Here is a 23,855-nt window from a genome sequence, read left to right on the forward strand (position 1 = left end):
AAAGCGAGTGAGCGCTTTGCACACTGCTAACATCTCGAGGCAGTTTATGTGGAAGAGCTTCTCTCGCTCTGACCAAAGGCCAAACAGCGGTCTGCCCTCGAGCAGCGCTCCCCATCCTGCGTTGGATGCGTCCGTAGACACCACCCTCAGACTCGAGGAAATCCCTAGGCTTACACCTGACAGGTACCAGTCTTTTGACTTCCAAGGTTTCAAAGCTGCAACTCAAGCTTGATTGACCTTGAGGCGAAGCCGACCGGTGGCCCATGCTTTGCAGGGCACCCTCCCTTTGAGCCATATCTGCAGCGGGCGCATGCGCAGCAGGCCCAGCTGCAGTACTGCAGATGCTGAGGCCATCAGACCTAGCATTTTTTGAAAGCTCTTTAGAGGGAGAACAGCGCCGCAGCGGAATGAGCTGACTGTGCGCTGAATGCGCAGCGCGCGCTGTTGTGACAGCTGCGCTGTCATTGACAGCGAGTTCAGTTCCAGTCCCAGAAAAGAAATATTCTGTCTGGGGGATAGCGAACTCTTTTCCCAGTTTACTGTGAGACCGAGATTCTCGAGGTGACTCAGCAGCAGGGCTCTGTGCGCCACTATCTCTGAATGAGATCGGGCTAGAATGAGCCAATCGTCCAAATAGTTCAGCACTCGAACACCCTGCAGTTTGAGGGGAGCGAGTGCTGCGTCCATGCACTTCGTAAATGTACGGGGTGCTAGAGACAAGCCGAACGGCAGGACTTTGTACTTCGCCCTCGAAGGCGAATCTCAAAAATCGCCTGTGACGTGACGCAATATGTATTTGGAAATACGCGTCCTTTAGATCTACTGACACGAACCAGTCTCCTTGGCGAACATGCGCGATGATTTTTCTGGTCGTTAGCATTCTGAACTGGCGTTTCACAAGCGCTCTTTTCAGCTGCCTCAGATCTAGTATGGGTCTGAGACCCCCGTCTTTTTTGGGTACCAGGAAGTATCTGCTGTATAGCCCCCCTTCGCTCTGAGCCTGAGATAAAGGTTCGATAGCCCTTTTTCTCAGAAGTTTCTGAATTTCGGCTCGAAGTAGGTGTGCTACATTCGAATCTACCGAAATCTCGACGCGTGGCGGCGAGGGCGTCTGCGAAACTGCAGCGAATAGCCTTCTTTTATGATATTTATCACCCATTTTGAAACCCCGGGAAGCTTTTCCCATGCATCTGCACGTGTAGCTAGGGGCTGAGTGAAAAGCGCGCTCTGATCGACTCGCGATACAGCGGCTTTCGTGAGCTGCGACAGAAATGTCTCGCTCGTAACATCTGAGGCCGGGGCCGCGCTGAAGATAGCGGGCAGAATGTCTGCGCTCGACCCCTCGACAGCATTTAGGCGGGAGAGGGAGGGCTGGACGGGCTCCGTAGGAACCGTGATGCTTGTGTGGGAACGCGGGCACTGGGGACCAGGCACGTTTACCACCTTTATAGCATCGCTCGCCGGAGCGGAGCGCCTGCACGCAGGTTTCGTTTTTACAGAAACCATGCGATGAGCAGGAGGTAGCATTAGTGAGCACTGGGTAGTGGGCACGTGTGCTACTTTTAACGCGAAATCGAACTGGGTCGATTTTCTGTGTGTGGGGCCGTGTTTGTGTGTAGGGATGGGCACATTACAGTGGGCAGTCTTACTACACAAGAAACACCATCGGCCGTGGCCGGGACACCAGAAAATGCACTCTTTAATGGATTTATCTGGGTAGCCGTGAAAACGGCTGTTGATTCTGTGCTAAAATAGCTGAAAATCAGGGATTTTAACAAAGATATCAAAGAATTGTTGGCTGATACTGGAAAATCTTTGAATGTGGATAAAACTTGCGATGCTTCATCTATAACAAGCAGTGAAATACTGATCTCATCATAGCAAAGCGTCAAAAGGTTAAACCACTACTTCAAGTTCAACTTCTTCTGCACGGATAAAGGCCATGGCAGAAAAAGCTGCATTATTACAACATGCTGCTGCTATGGAGAGGAGACATGTTTTGGAGGCAGAGGAAGAGACTTCGCATACAAAGTGAAAGACTCAAAAAACAAAAAGAACAACTCAGAACAAAGTTGTCCGTTTTAAAAACTAGGCATGTTGGAAGTAGTAGAAGGGCACTGTCTGATGATTCAAAATGTAAAAAATCACATTCACTGAATCAAAATTCACAAGTACAGTTGCCTGCGAATTCTACTCAAATTGCAATGCACGGTTCAACCACACAGCAAGCTTCAAGTATACAGGATGGCATAGCTGCTTTTCAAAATAATCCAGTCTCGTATTGTCAATCACGAATTCATTCTACACAATCTTCTCCACAAACTGATACAGGACAAGATATTTTTTACAACATCATACAGCAACAGGCAAATATAACAGCAGCTTGCTCGTCGGGGTGACATGGCTTCTTTACCTTCTCAAGTTATTCCAATCTTTGATGGAGATCCATTACAGTTAACTGCTTTAATTAAAACTTTTGAGCATGGAATTGAAAGAAAGACCACAAATTCAAATTAAACCTGCAAGCAGCGATTGCGGGCCCAAGCCGGTGGCACCGCCACCCGGGTGGCGGTGCCACCGGCTTGGGCCCTCCATCGCTGCTTGCAGCTTTAATTATATATATATATATATATATATATATATATATATAAATAATGTAAATTATTTTTCCCCCTATTTTTAACATATATATTATTAACATTTTTGGATGCTAAACTATTCTTTTTATAGGCTTTGTACTTTGTACACTTTGTACACTCACGTTCCAATATAGAAAAATTATCCTCTTCAAATGTGCAAAAATGTGCTTGGAAACATCACAGTGGAGCGGTGCTTACTATGAACGGCACAAACTGTACAAATGACTATTTAAACAGAGCAGTGTAATTTTTATATGTAAGGTTGACTATTTTATTATTATATTTTATTAAGGCTATAATGAACATTCTGCGATGTCAAGATTGCAATGCTGGAATGCTGTGTGTGTGTGTGTGGTGTGTGTGGTGTGTGTGTGTGTGTGTGTGTGTGTGAGGCTCGATCGAACAATGGAGACATAAAAACACACTCCGTCATTTTGTTCATACAGAACATCATTCAAAATGCAAAGTGTTTCCTTATATTTGTGTACACTCGCAATGAAACACAACATTGTGCTTTTGTTAAACTATAAACTCTTGTCAAACTGTAACCTATAACTGTCACCCAACCAAAATCGCACACACACGCACACACACGCACACACACGCACACACACGCACACACACGCACACACACACACACACACACACACACACACACACACACACACACACACACACACACACACACACACACACACACACACACACACACACACACACACACACACACACACACACACACACACACACACACATCCCCCCTCCCCTCCCCTCCCCTCCCCTCCCCTCTCCTCCCCTCCCCACACAGACAGACACACACACACAGAGAATGGCAGAGAGACAGAGAGAGAGAAAATACACATTCAAACCACAATATCTGACTTCCTGTTGGTCGGAGCTAATGACTGTAAATTAGAAAGTTGTCCGGATCGAAGAGAAGAATATACGTACCGAGTTTGGTTACTGTAGGTAAAACTATAACTAAGTTATAACACACTTTATGCATCCTTTTTTAATCATAAATTTGTTTCCTCGCCACGGCCAAACCGTTCGAGATATCAAAAATCCCCTGGCAATTTATCATCTTCCATGTCTTGACTTCATGCTGACCGAGTTTCGTGGTCATCGGATGAATTCTCTAGGAGAAGTGTTTCAAATGCGAGAGCAAGCGTTCTCCAATCAACCCGTAATAGCCGACTTCCTGTTGGGCTGGCGTAAAACTTGACCCAGGGAAAGTTGTTCGGCCCGATTAAATTCATGCAAGCGTGTTTGATATACGGACAAGTGTTCGAATCCCATTCCAGGGGGCGCTGTCGAGCCCCCCTGCCACGCCCGGGTACCAGCTTCAGCCCGGCCCTAATGGCCGCGGGTTCTGACCTGTGTGCAAAATTTCAAGAGTTTTCGAGCACGTTAAGGCCCTCAAAAGTGCCAGAGATTTTGCACACAGCAGAGAAATGGTTAAACTAAACTAGCCCCCCTCCTCACACACACACACACACAGAGGGGCAGAGGGAAAATGCTCCAAACAGTACACATTCAAACCAAAATTTCTGACTTCCTGTTGGTCGGAGCTAATGACTGTAAATTAGAAAGTTGTCCGGATCGAAGAGAAGAATATACGTACCGAGTTTGGTTACTGTAGGTAAAACTAATACCCCATTTTTTACTAAAGGTGGCGGTACTGAGCCCCTTACCACGCCCGTTTCTGAAACTTCGCACAAGTGCACTAGGCAATAAATGTGATATGCATGTTGAGTTTCATGCAATTTGAAGCATGTTAAGAGCCTCAAATGCATCCAAAAAGAATATAAAAGTTTAAAGCGTTGCCATGGCGACAGTATTAAAGATATCAATAATCCTTTCACAGGTCTACATCTGTCGTGTGTTTACATTATACAGATGAAGTTTGAAGCAAATCGGGTAAAAATAAGAGGGTGATTTCAAAGCATTTTGAAAGTGACACACTTCCTGCTGCCAGTTGGTGGCGCTATAACTTTGACTCACAATAGTCACATCCATGTGATCGCCCTCTTACAAAAAAACACACTGCTGAAGTTTCATCAAGATCAATTAATGTATGCAGAAGTTATAACACACTTCCTGTTTCCAATATTCGCCATAAATTCGTTTCCTCGCCACGGCCAAACCGTTCGAGATATCAAAAATCCCCTCGCAACTTTTCATCCTCAATGTCTTGACTTCATGCACACCGAGTTTCGTGGTGATTGGTTGAATCGTCTAGGAGGAGTATTTTAAATTCCATTGCATGTGTTTTTTAAACTACGCCAAATAGCCGACTTCCTGTTGGGCTGGGGTAAAAAGTCAGAGCATGAAGGATATATGAACCGGTGAGATCTATAAGTGTACCGAGTTTCATATTATTTCATGCAAGTGTGTTTGATTTATGGACCAAGTTTTCGGACCCCGTTCCAGGGGGCGCTGTCGAGCCCCCCTGCCACGCCCGGGTACCAGCTTCAGTCTGGCTCTAATGGCCGCGGGTTCTGACCCGTGTGCAAAGTTTCAAGAGTTTTTGAGCACGTTAAGGCCCCCAAAAGTGGCAAAAACCTTGAAAAAAAATTATTATAAAGAAGAAGAAGAAGAAGAAGAACAAAAAACCCTTAGAAGAACAATAGGGCTCTGCGCCCTTTCAGGGCTTGGGCCCTAAAAATGTATTACATTATCTAGAACAATACACTAGAGGACAACCGAGAGAATTGGTGAGAAGCTGTCAGCATATGCTAATAGAACAAGGATTCAAAAAGGCCAAGAATTTGTTGAAGGAACACTTTGGTCATGAGTTGAAAAGCCTACATGGAAAAGGCTTTGAATTGGCCTGCAATAAAACCTGATGACATCAGTGGTTTGCAAGCGCATGCTTTGTTTCTAAGAGGGTATTTCAATGTGATGATATACTTGCACTATATGGATGAGATTAATGTTTCTTCGAATCTTAAGAACATCATGATGAAACTGCCTTACCGACTCAGGGAAAATGGAGAGCCATAGCCTGTGAGTTACAAGTTACAATGTAGGATCAAGTTTACAGACATGGTGGATTTCATCGAACATCAAGTTAAGATTCTCACAAATCATCTCTTTGGAGATATTAAAGGAATGGTCTGGAGTAATTTCAACCTAGGGTCCTTTGCACCATGACCTCGAGCCAAACAGGGTTAGGGTTTGGGGCCGCGGGGGATTCATCCTCCTGGCTCCTTTTAGGAAGCGGATGATGAGCTCATTCCTTCCTATTGCCTGGCCGTGCATCGACTTTGCGAACGCTGCAATGGCCGCAACATATACTTTGAGCGTGGAGGGGGACCTTCCCATGTCCAGCAGCTCTTGAAGGAAGCAAAGCACCCACGAAACCCCACAAGTTTGTGGATCTAAACCTTTGTCAGTGCACCATTTAGTAAACACAGACCATAGGGAGCTCTAGACTGCGTGATCGTGTTCACAACCCCTTCTGGCAGAGCAACGGGTATCCGTTGATTATCCATGCATGCAGAGACCAGCGATCTGGATGAGGATGCCAAATCGAACCGCCAGCTTGAGAGAGGAGATCTCTCCTCACCGGGATCGTCCATGGGGGTAAACCTGACAGCCGCATCAACTCTGGGAACCATGTCTGGTTCTCCCATCGCAGGGCTATGAGCGTGCTCGCTCAGAGCCGCGCATGTTCCGGGCCACCTGAACGATGGTCCAGACAAACTGTCCAGGGACAGTGTTCCCCCAAGGGAATAGTCACTGCACCCGCAGACAGTCCAGTCACTGTGGCGTCTTTTTGGCAAAGCGAAAGCCAACCTCTTTGCGTCAAAAGACAACGCTCATTGTCTAAGGTTCTTTTCAAAGAACGAGGATGCGCTGGCCCGAGCTTGGCCCAGTTGCCCACTGTACGCTTTCCCTCCGATCTCACTGTTACCACAGGTCATCAGGAGAATCAGGGAAGCGCGCCACTCGGTTAAAATTGCTTTTTAAAATGTACAAAATGCACTCTAAATAATGAACACTAGGTTTGTTGTGGCTTGTAGGCATATACGTGCAGGGCTGCATAAAATAATAATAACAATAGTAGCTATAGCAGGCATCGTTAAAGGGTTAGTTTGTCACAGGTCGAGGTGGGCCAAGCCAGACTGCACCCACCCCTGGACCAGGATCACCCTGAGGAGCGCGTCAAAGGAGGAGGCAGGAGACAGAAATAAAAGAATGACAACTTTATTTAATGTCTAAAAGCAATTTGAAAATCCTATCTAAAATCCTCTTCCTTCCTCTTCCTTCCTCTTCCCAAGGATCCAAGGCAACGCCGTGGCAAGTTTATGGACAGGGCTCACTTCCTTCTGGCGCTGGTGCCAGACTCACAGTGGTGAGTGACGAACAAGGTGGGTATCCCAGGTGAGTAGACGGTCGGAGCTCACTTCCTTCTGGCGCTGGTGCCAGACTCACAGTGGTGAGTGACGAACAAGGTGGGTATCCCAGGTGAGTAGACGGTCGGAGCTCACTTCCTTCTGGCGCTGGTGCCAGACTCACAGTGGTGAGTAACGAACAGGTGGGTATCCCAGGTGAGTAACGAACAGGTGGGTATCCCAGGTGAGTAGACGGTCGGGGCTCACTTCCTTCTGGTACTGGTGCCAGACTCACAGTGGTGAGTGAAGAACAGGTGGGTATCCCAGGTGAGTGGACGGTCGGAGCTCACTTCCTTCTGGCGCTGGTGCCAGGCTCACAGTGGTGAGTGACGAACAAGTGGGTATCCCAGGTGAGTAGACGGTCGGAGCTCACTTCCTTCTGGCGCTGGTGCCAGACTCACAGTGGTGAGTAACGAACAGGTGGATTGCAGAGCTACAACAGACTCAAGTCACCAGCTGAGCGGGGCTTTCGCTGGGGCAGACAGCATAACACTTCAAGCAGAGGTAAACCGTTCTCACATGTGTTGCAGGGACAGAGTCACGAGCTGAGCGGGCCTTCACTGGAACAGACGGAATCACCACTTCAAATAGAGGTGAACAGCTCTCACATGGGTGGCAGGAGACAGGGTCACAAGCTGAGCAGGGCTTTCAATGGGTGGCAGGAGACAACGTCACAAGCTGAGCAGGGCTTTCACTGGAACAGACAGAATCAACACTGCAGATAGAGGTGAACAGCTCTCACATGGGTGGCAGGAGACAGGGTCACAAGCTGAGCAGGGCTTTCACTGGGACAGACAGCATGAAACTTCAGATAGAGGTGAACAGCTCTCACATGGGTGGCAGGAGACAGCGTCACAAGCTGAGCAGGGCTTCCACTGGAACAGACAGAATCAACACTGCAGATAGAGGTGAACAGCTCTTATGTGTAGTGTGCACACGGGGGGCTTTTCCTTCTGACATCCAACAGGTGACTACAATCGATCTCACTAGGCTCTTATGATGAACGGTAGACCAGCATGACACTTGGGGAGTGCACGGCGATTAAAAGATAAATCTACCACACACACACGACAGTCTAACTCCAAACATGCAACGTGATGGGAAACGTCAATTCCAGCACTGCAAATCCACTCTTCAAAGTGCAAAATAAGGCCAACACTCACCCAGAGGTCTCGATCTGAAGAGCCGATGATAGTCAGAGTTGGGACAGATGTGGTGAATAATTTTCTCACCACTACAAGCGGGCTTCACTTCGCTGTTTGCAATGGTCAAGGGAGAGGCTAGAGATCGACAAGGAATCAGTATATTTCACTCAGTGCGATGTATACAACGTGATCCGAGCACTCCAAACCAGTATCCAAATTAGTGTAGAAAACATGCGTTTATGAGATTCAATTTGTCAATCACTCATCTCACTCTTTTCCAGTCCAGGCGACGAATTCCACTCTTCAAAACTGCCCTCGGATCCCACAAGCGACACTCCTCTTCTTTCACGATAATCCTTCAGCTGCAACACTCTACAAACATTTCCCAACGGGAGAGAACCACACCAGATCGACGGGGGAAGACAAAGAAACAACAAGCCCACACGGCGAGAGAACACTCCAGATCAACGGAGGAGGAACAACACCAGCCTTCTCTTCCCCTTGTGTTTTATCCTCTCAAAATGCTGGCGTGGCCTCAATCAGACACTCAAGGTGAAGTCCCCACACCTGTTGTCAATCTGCCGTTTAGTTGTCATGACAACAGATACACACACCGGCCCGGGGACAGTGTTACACTGAAAGCGCCCCGGCGGGAACACTTCTCTTGTGGAATTAGTTCCGGGGATTATTTGTCACCCCGTGACAAGTTCACCCAAAAATGAAAATAATGTCATTAATGACTCACCCTCATGTCGTTCTAAGCCCGTAAGACCTCCGTTCATCTTCAGAACACAGTTTAAGATATTTTAGATTTAGTCCGAGAGCTTTCTGTCCGTCCATTGAAGCTGTATATACAGTATACTGTCCATGTCCATAAAGGTAATATAAACATCTTCAAAGTAGTCCATGTGACATCAGTGGGTTAGTTAGAAGTTTTTGAAGCATCGAAAATACTTTTTGGTCCAAAAATAACACAAAATAAGACTTTATTCAGCATTGTATTCTCTCCCGGGTCTGTTGTCAATCCTTCACAGTTACGCTGATGGCGTAAGACGCTGATGACGTGTTATCTGGTGCGCCCGAGCTTCATTTATAGACTGAGGGAAACGCACGCTGTAAAAGTGTCTCATCCGCGACATGCACATTTACGCACCATTAAAAAAAATGATATCCACGCAAACAATGTAGAATAGCTTGAATATAGCGTGCGTCTCCCTCAGACTGTAAACGAAGCTCGGGCGCACCAGATAATACGTCATCAGCGTCTTACGTCAGCAGCGTCACTGCGGAGTCCTGAACGCAGATTGACAACAGACCCGGGAGAGAATACAATGCTGAATAAAGTCTTATTTTGTGTTATTTTTGGACCAAAAAGTATTTTCGATGCTTCAAAAACTTCTAACTAACCCACTGATGTCACATGGACTACTTTGATGATGTTTATATTACCTTTATGGAAATGGACAGTATACTGTATATACAGCTTCAATGGAGGGACAGAAAGCTCTCGGACTAAATCTAAAATATCTTAAACTGTGTTCCGAAGATGAACGGAGGTCTTACGGGCTTAGAACGACATGAAGGTGAGTCATTAATGACATTATTTTCATTTTTGGGTGAACTAACCCTTTAAAAAGGAACTCTTCAGTAACACTACACTAGAGAAAAATATTTAGATTATCATGTTACTTCAAATGTTTACAATCGATATGACGTTATGAATTGAGATTGGAGTAAAAACCATGAAGCCTATAGTTTGGTGCTTTTTGCTTTTCAAACGCACGTTGCGCGACTGACTCAAACTCACAGCGCGCGCAGAGAACATTCACTGAAGCATTGAGTAACAGTTCAATGGCAATGTGAAGTTTATGCAACAATAACACTAATATATAATATATTAATATGTAATATATAAATCTGAATATAATTCAGAATTATTTCTTACCTTAAAATTTTTCTTGTCTTCAAATCGGGTTCTTCTTCTTCTGATGTAAATCCAATATGCTCACAGCGTATCTTCCAAACTCGACGAACAGCAGAGGACTGATGAAGTTTGGCGCTTTGTTTTTGAGGTAGTGAGTACGTTCGCGTGACGCATGGACGATTTGCATGTCAATATCTTTTGCGCGTGTGGGTGTGGTCACATTAAAACTAATGAGCAAGCGTTTGAGAAACTGGATATGTTGTTGGTTTTATACAAATGACTTAAAGGTCCTGTTCTTCGTGATCCCATTTTTTTTAACTTTAGCTAGTGTGTAATGTTGCTGTTAGAGCATAAATAATACCTGTAAAATTATAAAGCTCAAAGTTGAATGTCAAGTGAGATCATTTAACAGAAGTCCCCTTTCAAAGCCTACAGCGAACGGCCGATTTGGACTACATCCCTCTACATCCTGCTTTAATGACGTCACTAAAGTCACACAGTTTCTAGGGGCGTAGTCTTGTTGTGCTCCTACAGAGAAAAGGAAGAGTTGCGTTTGTAGAGTGTTTGTCGCCATGTCGTCGAGACGCTGTTATTTTCATTCCGGAGTCAAATCACCTTTGTTTGGCCATGTTAACAATAACACTGAGCCATGCATCTCCACGTTATGGTAAGAGGCGTGACCTTTCAACGTGCGCTAAGCTGCTGTCGAATCACAACACAGGAACCGCTGGCACAGTATTTCTGAAGGAGGGACTTCATAGAACAAGGAAGTCATCAGCTCGTTTTTAGGACAGTGAAAACAGCAAACAAGTAAATTTTGTGAAAAATGTTTTTACACGCGAAACATGAACACATGTTATATTGCACACTGTAAACACAATCAAAGCTTCAAAAACGCAGGAAAAACGGGACCTTTAAACAGAGAATATTGGTTTTCGTTTTGAATCAGATAATTTAAAACTACATACTTAAATGTTTATAAAGATATATAGCTCATAAATGTGTGACGTCACATTGTTAATGTGTTTTGTTCTGTGTTGTGATCTTGTTTCCCCCTGTCTTTGTGATTTTTGGTTTAGTCCTGTTAGTTTTTCCCTGTCTGTTTAATTAGAAATTCCCGACACCTGTGTCTTGTTAATTTTCCCATTAACCCCAGTTCTTTTAAGCCCTGTGTTTTCCCTCAGTGTTTGTTGGTCGTCGTCGTTGTAAGGTAGTGTGTTTTGAAGTCCTTTAGTGTTTTCCTTTGTTCCTGAGAGTTCATTTAATTAATAAACTAACTGCATTCAAGTACCCGTGTCCTCGTCTTCGGCATCGTGCACCAAACCTGACAGAACGACCAACCTCAATAAATAACCGAAGATGAGCCAGAGGAGATGTCACCGGAAGAAAAACCAGTTAACACACCTATCCTTTTTCAAGGTGAGCTCTCACTCGAGGATTATACAGGGCGGTATATGGATCTCTACAGTGACGTGACGTTGGAAGAGGAAGAGTTGAGGCAGAGTTTCTGGGGTGGATTGAAGAACCCGCTTGCCCAGCTGATTCTGGTGGGAGATCTCAATCTGTCATTTCTGGAGTTCGTTGATCACACGCTATGGGTGTGTGGATCGAACTACGTGGTAGAGGATCTTCCCCTTCAGCCTATTTCAAGTCAGGTATGTCCTGAGCCCGTTGTCAATCTGACAGAGCCAGAGCCCATCGTCAATCAGCCAGAACCCATAGTCTGCCCATCCGAAGCTGAGCCCGTCACCTGTCTGACAGTGACTGAACACACAGCACGCGAGTACATCCAAGACGACACTGCGCTGATGGTGATGTCTGCAGCGATTCTGTGTGTGTGGGCTACACACGCATCAGTTCTGGTCAATGAGTCCAGCCCCATGTTACTAGAAACGCTGATCCCGTCCAGTTCCGAGTCCCATAATGTGATGATCTTAACCCGCCCAGAGCCCGCTGATCCTGCGCCAGAGCCCGCTGATCCTGCGCCAGAGCCCGCTGATCCTGCGCCAGAGCCCGCTGATCCTGCGCCAGAGCCCGCTGATCCTGCGCCAGAGCCCGCTGATCCTGCGCCAGAGCCCGCTGATCCTGCGCCAGAGCCCGCTGATCCTGCGCCAGAGCCCGCTGATCCTGCGCCAGAGCCCGCTGATCCTGCGCCAGAGCCCGCTGATCCAGAGACGTTCACGTCGCGGCCGCCCCTGAGCCGGTGTCTGTTCCCGTTCCTGAGCCGGTGTCTGTTCCCGTTCCTGAGCCGGTGTCTGTTCCCGTTCCTGAGCCGGTGTCTGTTCCCGTTCCTGAGCCGGTGTCTGTTCCCGTTCCTGAGCCGGCAGGAACGGGAACTTTCTGTGCTTTCTGACTGAGAGGCAGAAAGCACAGCCTGATTCATTTCTTGATTTTACAAAAGCACAACGTTTTATTTTGCTTGTAAGTGGACGCATACAAAAGTAGACATCTCACAGATTATTTTTTCATATTTATTAAGTCTGTATGACCATAAATGAAAGAATATTTTAAGTCTATTTAGGTGCTATGTAAAAAAAAAAAAGCACAAAGGGTTAAAGGGTGAAAATCTGTTGCCTTCGCTCTAGAGCCTAGCGCTTTCAGTATGTTGCTTGGGGAGGGCCCAGGGGTTTATAGACCTTTCTATAAAAATCCCACTCACCCATTAAATGAATGCGTTTGCCGTAGTGGTTTCGCAGACACCGCTTAGAAAGGGCCGATTGACTAGGGGGCGCCATTTTCCGTCTCGCCGCAGCCACCTGGAGCAGGGGGAAAAGTTTGGTGGACCTACAACCTCGTTCAGGGGTCGAATGGTCAAAAAAGCAAAGCACATCCGTGAAACCACTATGCCAACAAATGGGCCATGGGACGGCCACTGTACGTAGACGCAGGGTCGTGGTACATTGAGATTTGAGATTTTGACTCTCCAGGGGCCCCCGATGCACGGCCTGGAAGCATGAAAATCTAGAAAAAACACCTCCCGCTGCCATCAAACTCAGTCCTTAGTAAAATGTTGTGATGATTCTGCTATTCTTAGCTTATGTAGCAACATTGACTCTGACATCTGGTCGAATTAGGGAATCGTGATTCTCTAATACACTTCATTCGTTGTGTGACCAGACGAGAGCGTGGTCTCTTTCGTCCATTCCAACACACACACACACAAAGAGACACGTAATGTGACACCCCCCACATTCCTCACGCCCGGACACTCACATGCCATAAAAGAGAAGAAACTCTGTTTCTCTATCACCACGCACACACACACAAACGTTTCCTTAAACGAATCATATTTAAAACATTACCAAATGTATTATGTGTTGCCATTTTTATGTCATGACAGGTTTGGGATTTAATTTAAGTTTTAATGTGTACTAATCAAACTCTACATGCTTCTAATCTGTATATTTTATGTAACTTTGTTATCATATAATCTGAACATGAGGTGTTTCATACCATTTTGAATCTGGAAACATGTTGGAGTCGAATCTTGACTGCAATAATACAATAATATGCATTTATTCTAGGAAATACCCTACTTCTAAATATGAATGTTAAATTCGATCTCTCACATGACATAGTCAAAGTGGGCGTGTCTTTACAAACAAAGGAACGTCTTTCCCGCTCCAGATCAGAGGATCCGATTTGCTGTTGTCCCAAAAGAAGGCGTGAGCCATACATTCTTTAAAAAGCCAAAGCTCCCCCAAAATCTCTCTCGCATCCTGCTCTTCCTGCCGTCGTCAGCATGTGAAATCTTTGGTCAGGGACTCCCTCCAGGAGTTCCCCCCCCCCTTTATTTTCTTTATCTCAGTTTTTGTTTCATTTTCAAATTCCACTTTGTTCGCTTCTACCCAAGAGTGAAACGAACGAAGCCTAAATTCCTTCAGCAACTCCACTTTCAAACAGCCTTCAAAGCTCCCGCGAAAACGTGCTCTGGCAACGAGCTGCTCCTGCTCCGAGGCTTCACGAGAGAACGCGCCTCAGCACGAGAACGCGCGCTCTGCTCCGCGAGCACACGCAGGCTGGTCTCAGCCACACTCACACAACGATCCTTTTGCAAGTATCAAACTCTAACGAGTTTTAATGTTTTAAGGTTCGATGCATTGATGTCTCTCAAGGTTTCTGTGATTTGTGCCGTTCTATGGTCACTCGTGACCATTCTCTCTCTCTCTCTACAACCTCAGCGCGTGCTTCGGCACGGCGCGCCCCTCCTCAGAACTTTATCTCTCTCACCTTCTCTCTCTCATCTGTTATTCGTTGTCTTGTTTGTTCACATGTAAGATATGTACAAACATATAATCGGTGTATCTTGAGTAGTCCATATATTCTGTAGTTGTGCATTTATTAAAACCATATATTATATGACTGTTTCTGACTGTTGAAAGTTAATAAATACGAGTCAATGAGATAGATCCAAAGCTACCCGCTCTTAGTATGCACTACATTAAGGTAGTTTAATTTTATAAACACAGGAAAATTAATGTTCACCGACCAGAAAGTTAATATTTCTTGGAGTTTATAAGGGATAACTTTATTGAGGGATTGATGGATTGATCTTTGATGATTTTGCGGGACAAACACCTCTTTGATCATTACATGAATTTCCCTTAAAGGTTGTCTCATAATCGAAGTTAAATAAGACTATTGATATATGAACGAGGAATTATAAGACGTTGTGATCGATTATTCATATATTCATATAATCTATACATTTTCAATTTCGATAATTTAATGTAACTGTAATATGCAAAATATTAATCATATTCATGATTAGTTATTAAAATTCCCTATAGATCATTTGAGCTAATTCATACGGACCCAGAGTCCGAGGCATATACGCTACACTTACTATATAAAGATCAAGATTTCTCATCTTACCACTCTGAGATTGACCAGTTTATAAAGTGGTGTGATGCCCACCACCTTGTGAATGTAAAGAAAACTGAGGAGATGATATTCGATCCAAAGTTAATTGGAGACCATAGCCCTGTACATATTCATAACGTTCCAATATCACAAGTGTGCTCATATAAATATCTGGGTATTCATTTTGACTGTTCTCTTACGTGGCATGTCCATGTTGACAATTTGTGCACTCTTACAACAAAGATGGTACTTTCTGAGAAGGCTCAAACTTTATAGTGTCAGTAGTAAAATTATGATGTTGTTTTATCAAGCTGTATTAGAGAATGTGATTGGATAGGAAATACACCTTTTGTACGGTAATTTGACTGAAATCCAGGCTTGCATCTTTTTCAAACTGCAATGAAGATCATGGGCAGAATAGAACCTTTGGTAACACTTTACTTGAAGGGGTGTGCATAAGACTGACATGACACCTTCATAATCATGACATGACATGTCATGAATATGAAGGAGGTTTTATGCATGTTTATGACAACTGTCATTAAGTGTCATTCCCTCAATTATGACATTTTTGATGCAATTGTCATGTCAATATACTGTGCCAGGGTCCAGCTGGGGTCTTCCTCTGGTAAATTTAAGCTAATCTCCTGTTCTAGTCCACTCCTGAAACAGTCCTCTTGCATAACCTCGTCACGAGGAACGAGGTGACTTATATAAAAGGAATTCTTCCATATAAAAGGAATGTCATGTCATGATTGAAATGTTTAAAATGTTGCCATCGGGAAGGAGATTAAGAATGCCAAGGTGTAGTTTAAAAATGCATTAATTCCTTCTACAATTAAGTTATTAAATAACACTAAGTAGTTTTTTTTTTCTCTCCCTCTAATGTGCGTTATTGTGTTGTGTTATTTTGTATTTTATTTATATTTTTTTATGTGATGCAGTGGCTGTACTTTTGAGCCCAAGACAAATTTCCCTCTGGGACAATAAAGTATCTTACTGTCACAAGTCTAGTCTGTGTTTCTGTCTTGTTTCATGTTTAGTAGTTCCCAGTTAGGTTCATTAGTCATCCCAGGTGTTTCCTATTAACCACACCCCCTTGTTATCTTGTTTAGCTTGTCTGCCCTTGTATTTAAGCCTGTGTGTCTAGTTCAGTTTGTCAATCCTTAATGTTTGTTGCTGGTTGTTCTGTTCTGTTCCCTCGCCTGTTTCCTGATCCTGAGTTTATGTTTGTATTGTTCGAGTTTGTGTAATAAAGCAACACTGCAAATGGATCCTACTTCCTTGTCTGCTTCAACCACCTGTGACACTTACCTTACCTTATTTACTTTTTCACAATTATGCATTATTTATGCATGGACACAATAGTAATTCATGATTAACTTAACATATAGTAAGGGCATTGTAGAATATGTGGGGTCGCACCTATTCTTATATTTACGGGTGCAGCATATTACTAAGGATAGGGTCGGGGGGCGGAGACGAGGCAGTTGTTTGAGAGGCTTCGCTGTGTAACATTAAAAGTGAGTTCGTCATAAAAGCTACCAAACGACTCCTCTGTTTTGTGCACATCTACAGGCATATTATCCATTATTTACAAATCATTTAACATTTGAAAGATACACATTTATGCTATAAATAAACAAAAATAACCAAGTAATTAATCATTAACTGAATGTACAGTAAACACATTTTAGCCATTATTTACAACATAATAAGCTGTATATTATTATTTTGTAGTGATGTAATTATATTTCTGTGCCATTATATTAAGTTACCTGAACAATAAGCTAGTAATTATGTTTAATTACTGCTGGTTTTGTCGTTACAAATTGATAACATAGTGTAATAAAGACAATTTGACCCCTATTCTAAAGTCATAGTTTTATCCTCATTAATTATGGCACTTTATTAAGTTTATTGACCAGAATTAACCAGACCTTATTGAGCAGAATAAACCAGATGTGATCTCACGAGAATGTGTATTTTTACATAAAGTATGGTTTTACAAAACATACATGTACTTAGATTTTCATACACTGTATTGACAGCACTAAAAATTATTACATGTAAAAACATTCTGCTCTGTTCGTGACATCCACTGCAAACTCGTTTCAAAGGATTACGTTTAAAACCTTAAAATGAATAACATTTCTGTAATTGTTTAACCATTATTTGTCATGTAATATTTAATTTGTTTGCCGTGGGACACAAAAGGTGTTTTCTCAGACACAGGACTAGAAAATACTACAAATTCACAAAATGCATCAATTTAATCCGCTGTAATCCACATCTTTAGAATCCATACAACTGTGAGGAACAGATCCAAATTAAATTCTTTATCCAGGAATCTTCATCTCCATCCTCAACAGCGACCGTAAACAAATCCCGTGCTCATTATGAACAAGCGGCAACCTCCCTGCCTCTCTCTTGAAACCAACACGGAAGTTAATTAAATGGCAATTCATTGACTGGCCGCCTGAGGCTGGCTGCAAAAGTTAGTCAAATCTGTATCTCCCCCGTGTTAAAATGCCCAACTTTACAGCTGAAAAAAAAACATGTTTAAAGCCTGGAGCAAAAAGTGGCTTTAGTCTATACAGCTAATTTTGCCCTTCATGGCAACTGTGAGGGGGGTAAATTTATTTATAACTCATCCATTTAAATTATACTAAGCCTTGAAGTTCTGCATAATTAAGGGAATGGCCACTTGAGTGACAAGTGGATTGCCGCTGAGGTCAATATTAGCCGTTTGTCTGCTGTTAGCCGTCGCTTCACCTCAGCAAATTTTAGCTGCTGAACTTGCCATCACCGCCCACATTAGGCTTCAAAAATGCTTTTCAGAAACCTACGGGTGACTTCATTGACACTACGTCCAAATTTTTTTACAGTCTATGGTTATGAATTCAAAGATTGCCGCCTCAAAAAGCTTGACACGACACGTTTTACGGCAGTGATGGTCAAACGCTCATTGGCTCTCGCTTGCTTTCTCACAGAACAGACATGCATGAAGTGAAGCGGAATACCCTTTTTCTGAATTAATAACTTAAAGCTGCATTCTGTAACTTTTTTGGGTTAAAAATTATCCAAAATAAAATTTTGAGCAAGTACATAACCAGCCAGTGTTCAAAACTATCTGCTTGCCTTAGCTCGATTCAAAACGGTAAGCTTGTAAAAAAAGAAAAAAAAAAGAATTCCAGTGGGTAGGCCTACTGGTGGATTTCCGCAGGAAATTCGAGCATGTCTTTGCCTCATTACATCACATCTGTACACATAAAGAAGGTGTCTCAGCTAGTAGTCTATATTGCGTGTGAGGATGTTGGAGGTGGAAACGTATAGCCTTTTCTCACAGCACTTGATATAATTATAATCAAACTTATCAGTTTGATGGCGAATCCAGAAAGGTTCAAATGACAATCACCAGTGACAACTTGTATTTTACATGGGTGAATCTCCAAAGACTTCGGAGTGGCTACAGAAAAAAAAGAGACTGCAACCGGGCCCATGCGAAAACAAGGATATATATCAGAAGGGCATTAAATGTAGTCACGCAATGCTGATGCTGATGTTGTTAACATGAACAATTTGAGAACAAAGTATAATTTGCAAGGTTTGATGCGATATAAGCGAGCGTTAGATTTAATCAGTGCAATTTACTGCAATGCTTTTGTAGCCAAGTCAATAGAGGGCGCTGCTGAGGGTATTTGTAGAGGTTGCAATATCCCTTTAAATATGCCACTTCCTGAATGGAATGGTTGCAGTGCCTGAATTGTTTGGCATGTGGTCGCTGGAAGAACAAGCTCTGTTGCTTTGTTTTAGACGTGTGGTCTAAATGTCCTAAATGCTGACAAGGTTTGGCTGAGTGGTGGACATTGAATTACCATTACAGCATACTGCAAAGAAGTTGCTTTAAAGGCCCTCACGTTGGCTATGTCAAGCTGGAAGAGTGGTGGATAGATGCTAACAGCTGTTGTACTTCATGTGGCTTTAGAAATCAGCCAAAAGGCAACTAAGAGTTCGAGTGGTCCTGCGCAACTGACCACTGTTTTCTTTGCCTTTAGTTTTGTCTCTTAAATAGTTTATGGGTTTGAGATTCATCATTAATTTGTTTTGTTTGTTTGTAGGCCCAGAAACTTATCAGTTGTGATTTCTTTTTCTTATGGTTTATTTTGTGAACTAAAGCTGGATTACCTACAGCTCTCAAAATTGTAACTAGGGGGGGAAGATATTCACTTTGAGTCATACAAGTGTGGTGTGGAAAGAGTTTTTGGTGTGTGTTTGTGCATTTAGTGTGCTGTGTAAGAAATTTATTTCATTTTTTGGGGGATTTTGTATTTATTTATTTTGTGTATTTTCTTTTTCTTAAGTGTTGTTACCCCCCATAGTTGCTCGTACTATCACTGTAAATTGAGCCAGCTGTTGAGTGAAATCAACTGAGACCAGACTCCAATATTTGGTATTTAATAAAAGTGATTCTTTGATTGTATAATAATTTTTGCCTTAAGTTTATTCATTTTTTTGGATAGTCGAGCGGGAAACCCTCTAGTCATTTGAGATCTCCTACCCAAGTAAAATTGGAGTGGCGTAGTCAAAAGCAGTTCAAAGGTACCTCTATAGCCCCATCACACTTTTTTTCCCCTTAGTTGGTCAGAACAAAAGTGGATGTTACTTACTTCTACAGCATTAATTAATCTTAGTCAATATTAATTTCAACATTTACTAATACATTATTAAAATCAAAGGTTGTATTTGTTAACATTAGTTAAATGCATCGTGAACTAGCATGAACAAACAATGAACAGCTGGATTTTTATTAACTAACATTAACAAAGATTAATAAATACTGTGACAAATGTATTGCTCATTGTTAGTTCTGTCAGGGTTCTGTCACTTCTGTCTGGTCTATTTCTTGGTTTTGTGACAGAGCCCTGACACTCCTGTTGTCTTGTCTGTGTGCCTTGTTTCATGTGCTTTCATTTATTGTCCTGTACTGTGTAGCACGCAGCTTGTGTTTTACACTAGCTGTGTGCTTTCATGTTTTGTGTGAACCTGTGGCTTATGAGTGTTCTCATTAGCTGCGTGTTCATGTCTTGTTTTGTTGGGGCACATGGCTGGTGATTTGTGTTTGCTAGCCATGTGCTCATGTGTCTGTCATGTTTGGTGTGAGCACATGGCTTGTCATGCATGTTTCCTTGTGCCATGTGCTCTCCAGTTGATTGTCTAGCCCCTCCCATCTTGTTACCTGATTATTGATTAATTTGCCCCACCTCTCCTCCCTCGTTACCTGCTTTGTTTGTTCTCCCTATTTATTCTCCTTGGGTCTCATTCATGAAACACGAGCAGAATACATTTTTGTGTAAATCGTGTGTAAAGTGGTTCTGGCGTAATTTTTCGGATTCATTAAAATGTTCGTATTTTCCAAATGTTAGTTGGTACGAAAGAAATCTACACCTGCTCCCAGCCACGCGTAAATAGTACTTTAATAGAATGACACAGAAATATTGTCACAGTGTCTGGTTTATGTTCCTTGGGTCACCACTAGATGTCCTCCTTCCCCACGGTGTCCATCACACTATTGAACTACATTTCCCACGATCCTTGTCTTCTCATTGCACTCGGCTGTTTCCTTATCACTGATCATTGCACTCAGCCATTTCCCCATTATCATTGTCTATTCCCTGTGTATATATACCCTGTCTGTTTTAGTATGTGTCACGGAGTCCTTGTAATTATCACGCCACTTCTGAGTTCTGAGTCTGTTATTTCCCGTTGTATGTTTATGTTTGATTGCTACCCTGGTTATGACCTCTGCCTGGACTGGATTGTGAGTAACGGATTTCCCTCAAATAAAAGCACTTACTGCATTTGGATCTTCTCCCTTGTCTCCTTGAGTGTGGATCGTGACAAATATAAGCGCAAATAATATACAGCTTATTAAGTTGTAAATAATGGCTAAAATGTGTTTACTGTACATTCAGTTTATCATTAATTACTATGTTATTTTTGCTTATTTATTGCAAAAATGTGTATCTTTCAAATGTTTAATAGTTTGTAAATAATGGCTAATATGCCCTTACTATATGTTAAAGTGCCCCTAGTATGCTATTTTAAAGTTTCCCAATGTTGTTTCCTACAACAGGTTTACATGCATCAAAGATAAAAAAAACGGTTTAATTTTCTCATAATATACATTTGCATATCACCAGATTTTCAATGATTCTCAAAAGACTAGCTGGATGAATCAATCTCTCTAAAAGTTGGGTGGGCAATATGCTAATGTTTCGTCTTGACATGACGGAACGACTTATGACTCGTTTGAAAAACGATTAATTTCATTGACTCAGAGTCAACTCTTACTTTTGAAAGACAATAACTTTTTTATATACGGTGCACTTTCATTGTGTGACTATTGTTTTGTACACTGTTTGATTATGAGATACAAACAAGTATGAATTTAAAACAGTTTAATCTGAAATCAATATATTTTATTCTCATTTATATTTATGTGGCGAAATGCTGTAACCATATTATTTAAATGTCCGTCTAGTTTGAACAAGCAAGCAACTGCTCTCCGCGGAAGCTTTGCATTTAAACACCTTATAAATATATTTCAACTCCGATCAATATTTTGTGTCTAATTATTTACTTATATGGCAAGTACCCGTAAACCTATTACTATATAATTACTATATTATCGCATCGGGATCATGATCACCCTGTCGGGGGTTATTTTGAGAGAACCACTGGCTGGATGTACATTATCCCTTTGCAGGACCCTTAATATGGAAAGTTAATCATGAATTGCTAGTGTATTTGTGCTTAACTAATGCATAATTGTGAACAAGTTAATTATTAATTAATCCTTAACTAATGCATTATTTTGGACCCTTAAAATAAAGTGTTACCCATTTTTTTGGTTTATTTCAGTTTATGCAATACGCCACTGTAAACTCACAAGGGATTGTGAGTACTGCAAACCCCATTAAATCTACCTCTGGAGTTGGTTCTAATCTAACACGTTCTAACAGAATCTACAGAATTATCACAAAAACCATACAAAGGTATTGCAGGGATTAGGAAATACTGTAGCAGCTAAATTCTATTTGGTGAGTGTTAAAAATAGGAGCTACTGTAAAGATGGATTTGCTCTATGGTGTGCATATTATAGAAGCTTTGGTACTGAGTATAAAAAAAGCATGTGGAAAAAGATGTCATGGAACATCTTCCCTTGGCATCTGTCCATTATCAAGCCTAATTTGGAATGCCAGCTGCAAGTGCAAAAAAATAAAAATACACCAAAAAGTGTCAAAAAAGTGCCCCCCGGAATAATAGTTTATGTAAAATCGTATGAATCATTATTGTTCCTAAAAAAATGTCACCTGTATGTACTGTGGATCTATCTGTGTGTTTGTATGCCAGCGGCTTGTCCCTGTGTGCTAAAATATCCACCATGAAAAGTCTGCTTGCCAGTATTCTTCTCTGCCCACCATGCAGCTGCACATGCTGTCATTTGCAAATGTACACGAAGCACATCTAATGGCAGAATGAACATTTGTGGTTAAATAAAAAATGTAAAGTCCATATGATTGAAAAAAAAAACTGGAAGAATGTCTTTGCTGCTTTTGAAAAATACTGATGTTGATTACTATGAACTTCACAATTCCAAAAACTTTCACATCATAATACATTAAAAGATCACAACGATTTTAACACCGTGTAAAGACAATAAAACAAGACCTCTAACAGTTCTTTGGCAAATTACTGCACCTGATCAGTATAGTGACGCCCACATCCTCACAGGTCTCGTAAACACGCGCCCAGGTGTCCTGAATGATGCCTCGCTCCACATCTGTCAGCGGCTCTGGTCTCTCCCTCCCCTCTATCTCTTCATCCTCCCTCTCTTTCTCCATGCCACAGACGCACCACGGGGTACTTGCGCCTGAAGCAGGCACAGACGATGGAATGAGAGGTGGTGGTGGCGGAGAGGACCGACGAAGTTGGCGGAGGGGGCAACAGAAACGCAGGGCAAGAGAGTAGAGAGTGTGCATCCGCCCCCCTCTCACCCTGTGCCCCTCACTCCCCTTAGCAGGCAGGATGATTTCACTACTGACAATCGCTCGATGAATATATCTTCTGTCACTGTCTTCTGTCTCTCTGTCTGCTTTTCCGTTCCTTGTCTTCCAAGCTGCTAAGGTCTTTGTCTACCCTCTAACACAGATGTTGTCTGTGCTTCGAACTTCTGGATTTGAAATGACCTCAGATATGGAACGTGTGGAGGAGAAGGAGGGAGCTGAAGAGCTGAAGGGAGGAGTGAGAGTGTGAGAGAGAGAGAGAGAGAGAGAGAGAGAGAGAGAGAGAGAGAGAGAGAGAGAGAGAGAATGACAATTTATGTTACCTATCAAGCCTTTCCAAGCTGTGCCTTTACACTCACAGATTCGGAACACACACAAGCTCATATTCAACAATCACATTCTTTAAAAAAGGTATAACATGAATATGAAGCCTATTACACAAAATAAAATACACATCAATTCAGGCAAATATTTTGTCACAAAAGTATTGTTTTTTTTAATGTTATTATTATTTGCATTTATTTATTTATTTTTTCATTTATTTGTATTATTGTTCATTGAGCCAAAAGAAAAGAAGTCTAGATCCAGAGATGGACAGTCTTGCCTAAAGAATGAAGATGATTACTTCTCACCAAGAGCGTCTATGGAATAAAATAACAAATTAACAATAATAATAATCATATGGTATTTTTTGAAAAAAATATTAAAGGACCACTGTTTTACACTAAAAAAAATGCTTTCTACTATTTACAGAAATATGTATGTATACTTGAGATGTAATTTGCCTAATGAACATCACTGCTGTGAATATTTGT

The 23,855-nt window shown here is 42.4% G+C and overlaps 1 protein-coding gene across 1 annotated transcript in view; it reads right to left on the minus strand.

Moving 5' to 3' along the window:
• The window catches only part of cygb2 (cytoglobin 2), a 45,327-nt gene extending 22,107 nt beyond the window's left edge, over positions 1-23,220 (minus strand). Inside the window, exon 1 of the mRNA XM_079628511.1 lies at positions 22,736-23,220. Within this exon, the coding sequence (XP_079484637.1) occupies positions 22,736-23,016 (281 nt within the window). The 5' untranslated portion in view covers positions 23,017-23,220. The remainder of the gene's footprint in view (positions 1-22,735) is intronic.
• Between the last annotated feature and the right edge of the window lie 635 nt (positions 23,221-23,855).

The sequence above is a fragment of the Phoxinus phoxinus genome (assembly GCF_949152265.1).
Source record: "Phoxinus phoxinus genome assembly, chromosome: 11".
Lineage (NCBI taxonomy): Eukaryota > Metazoa > Chordata > Actinopteri > Cypriniformes > Leuciscidae > Phoxinus > Phoxinus phoxinus.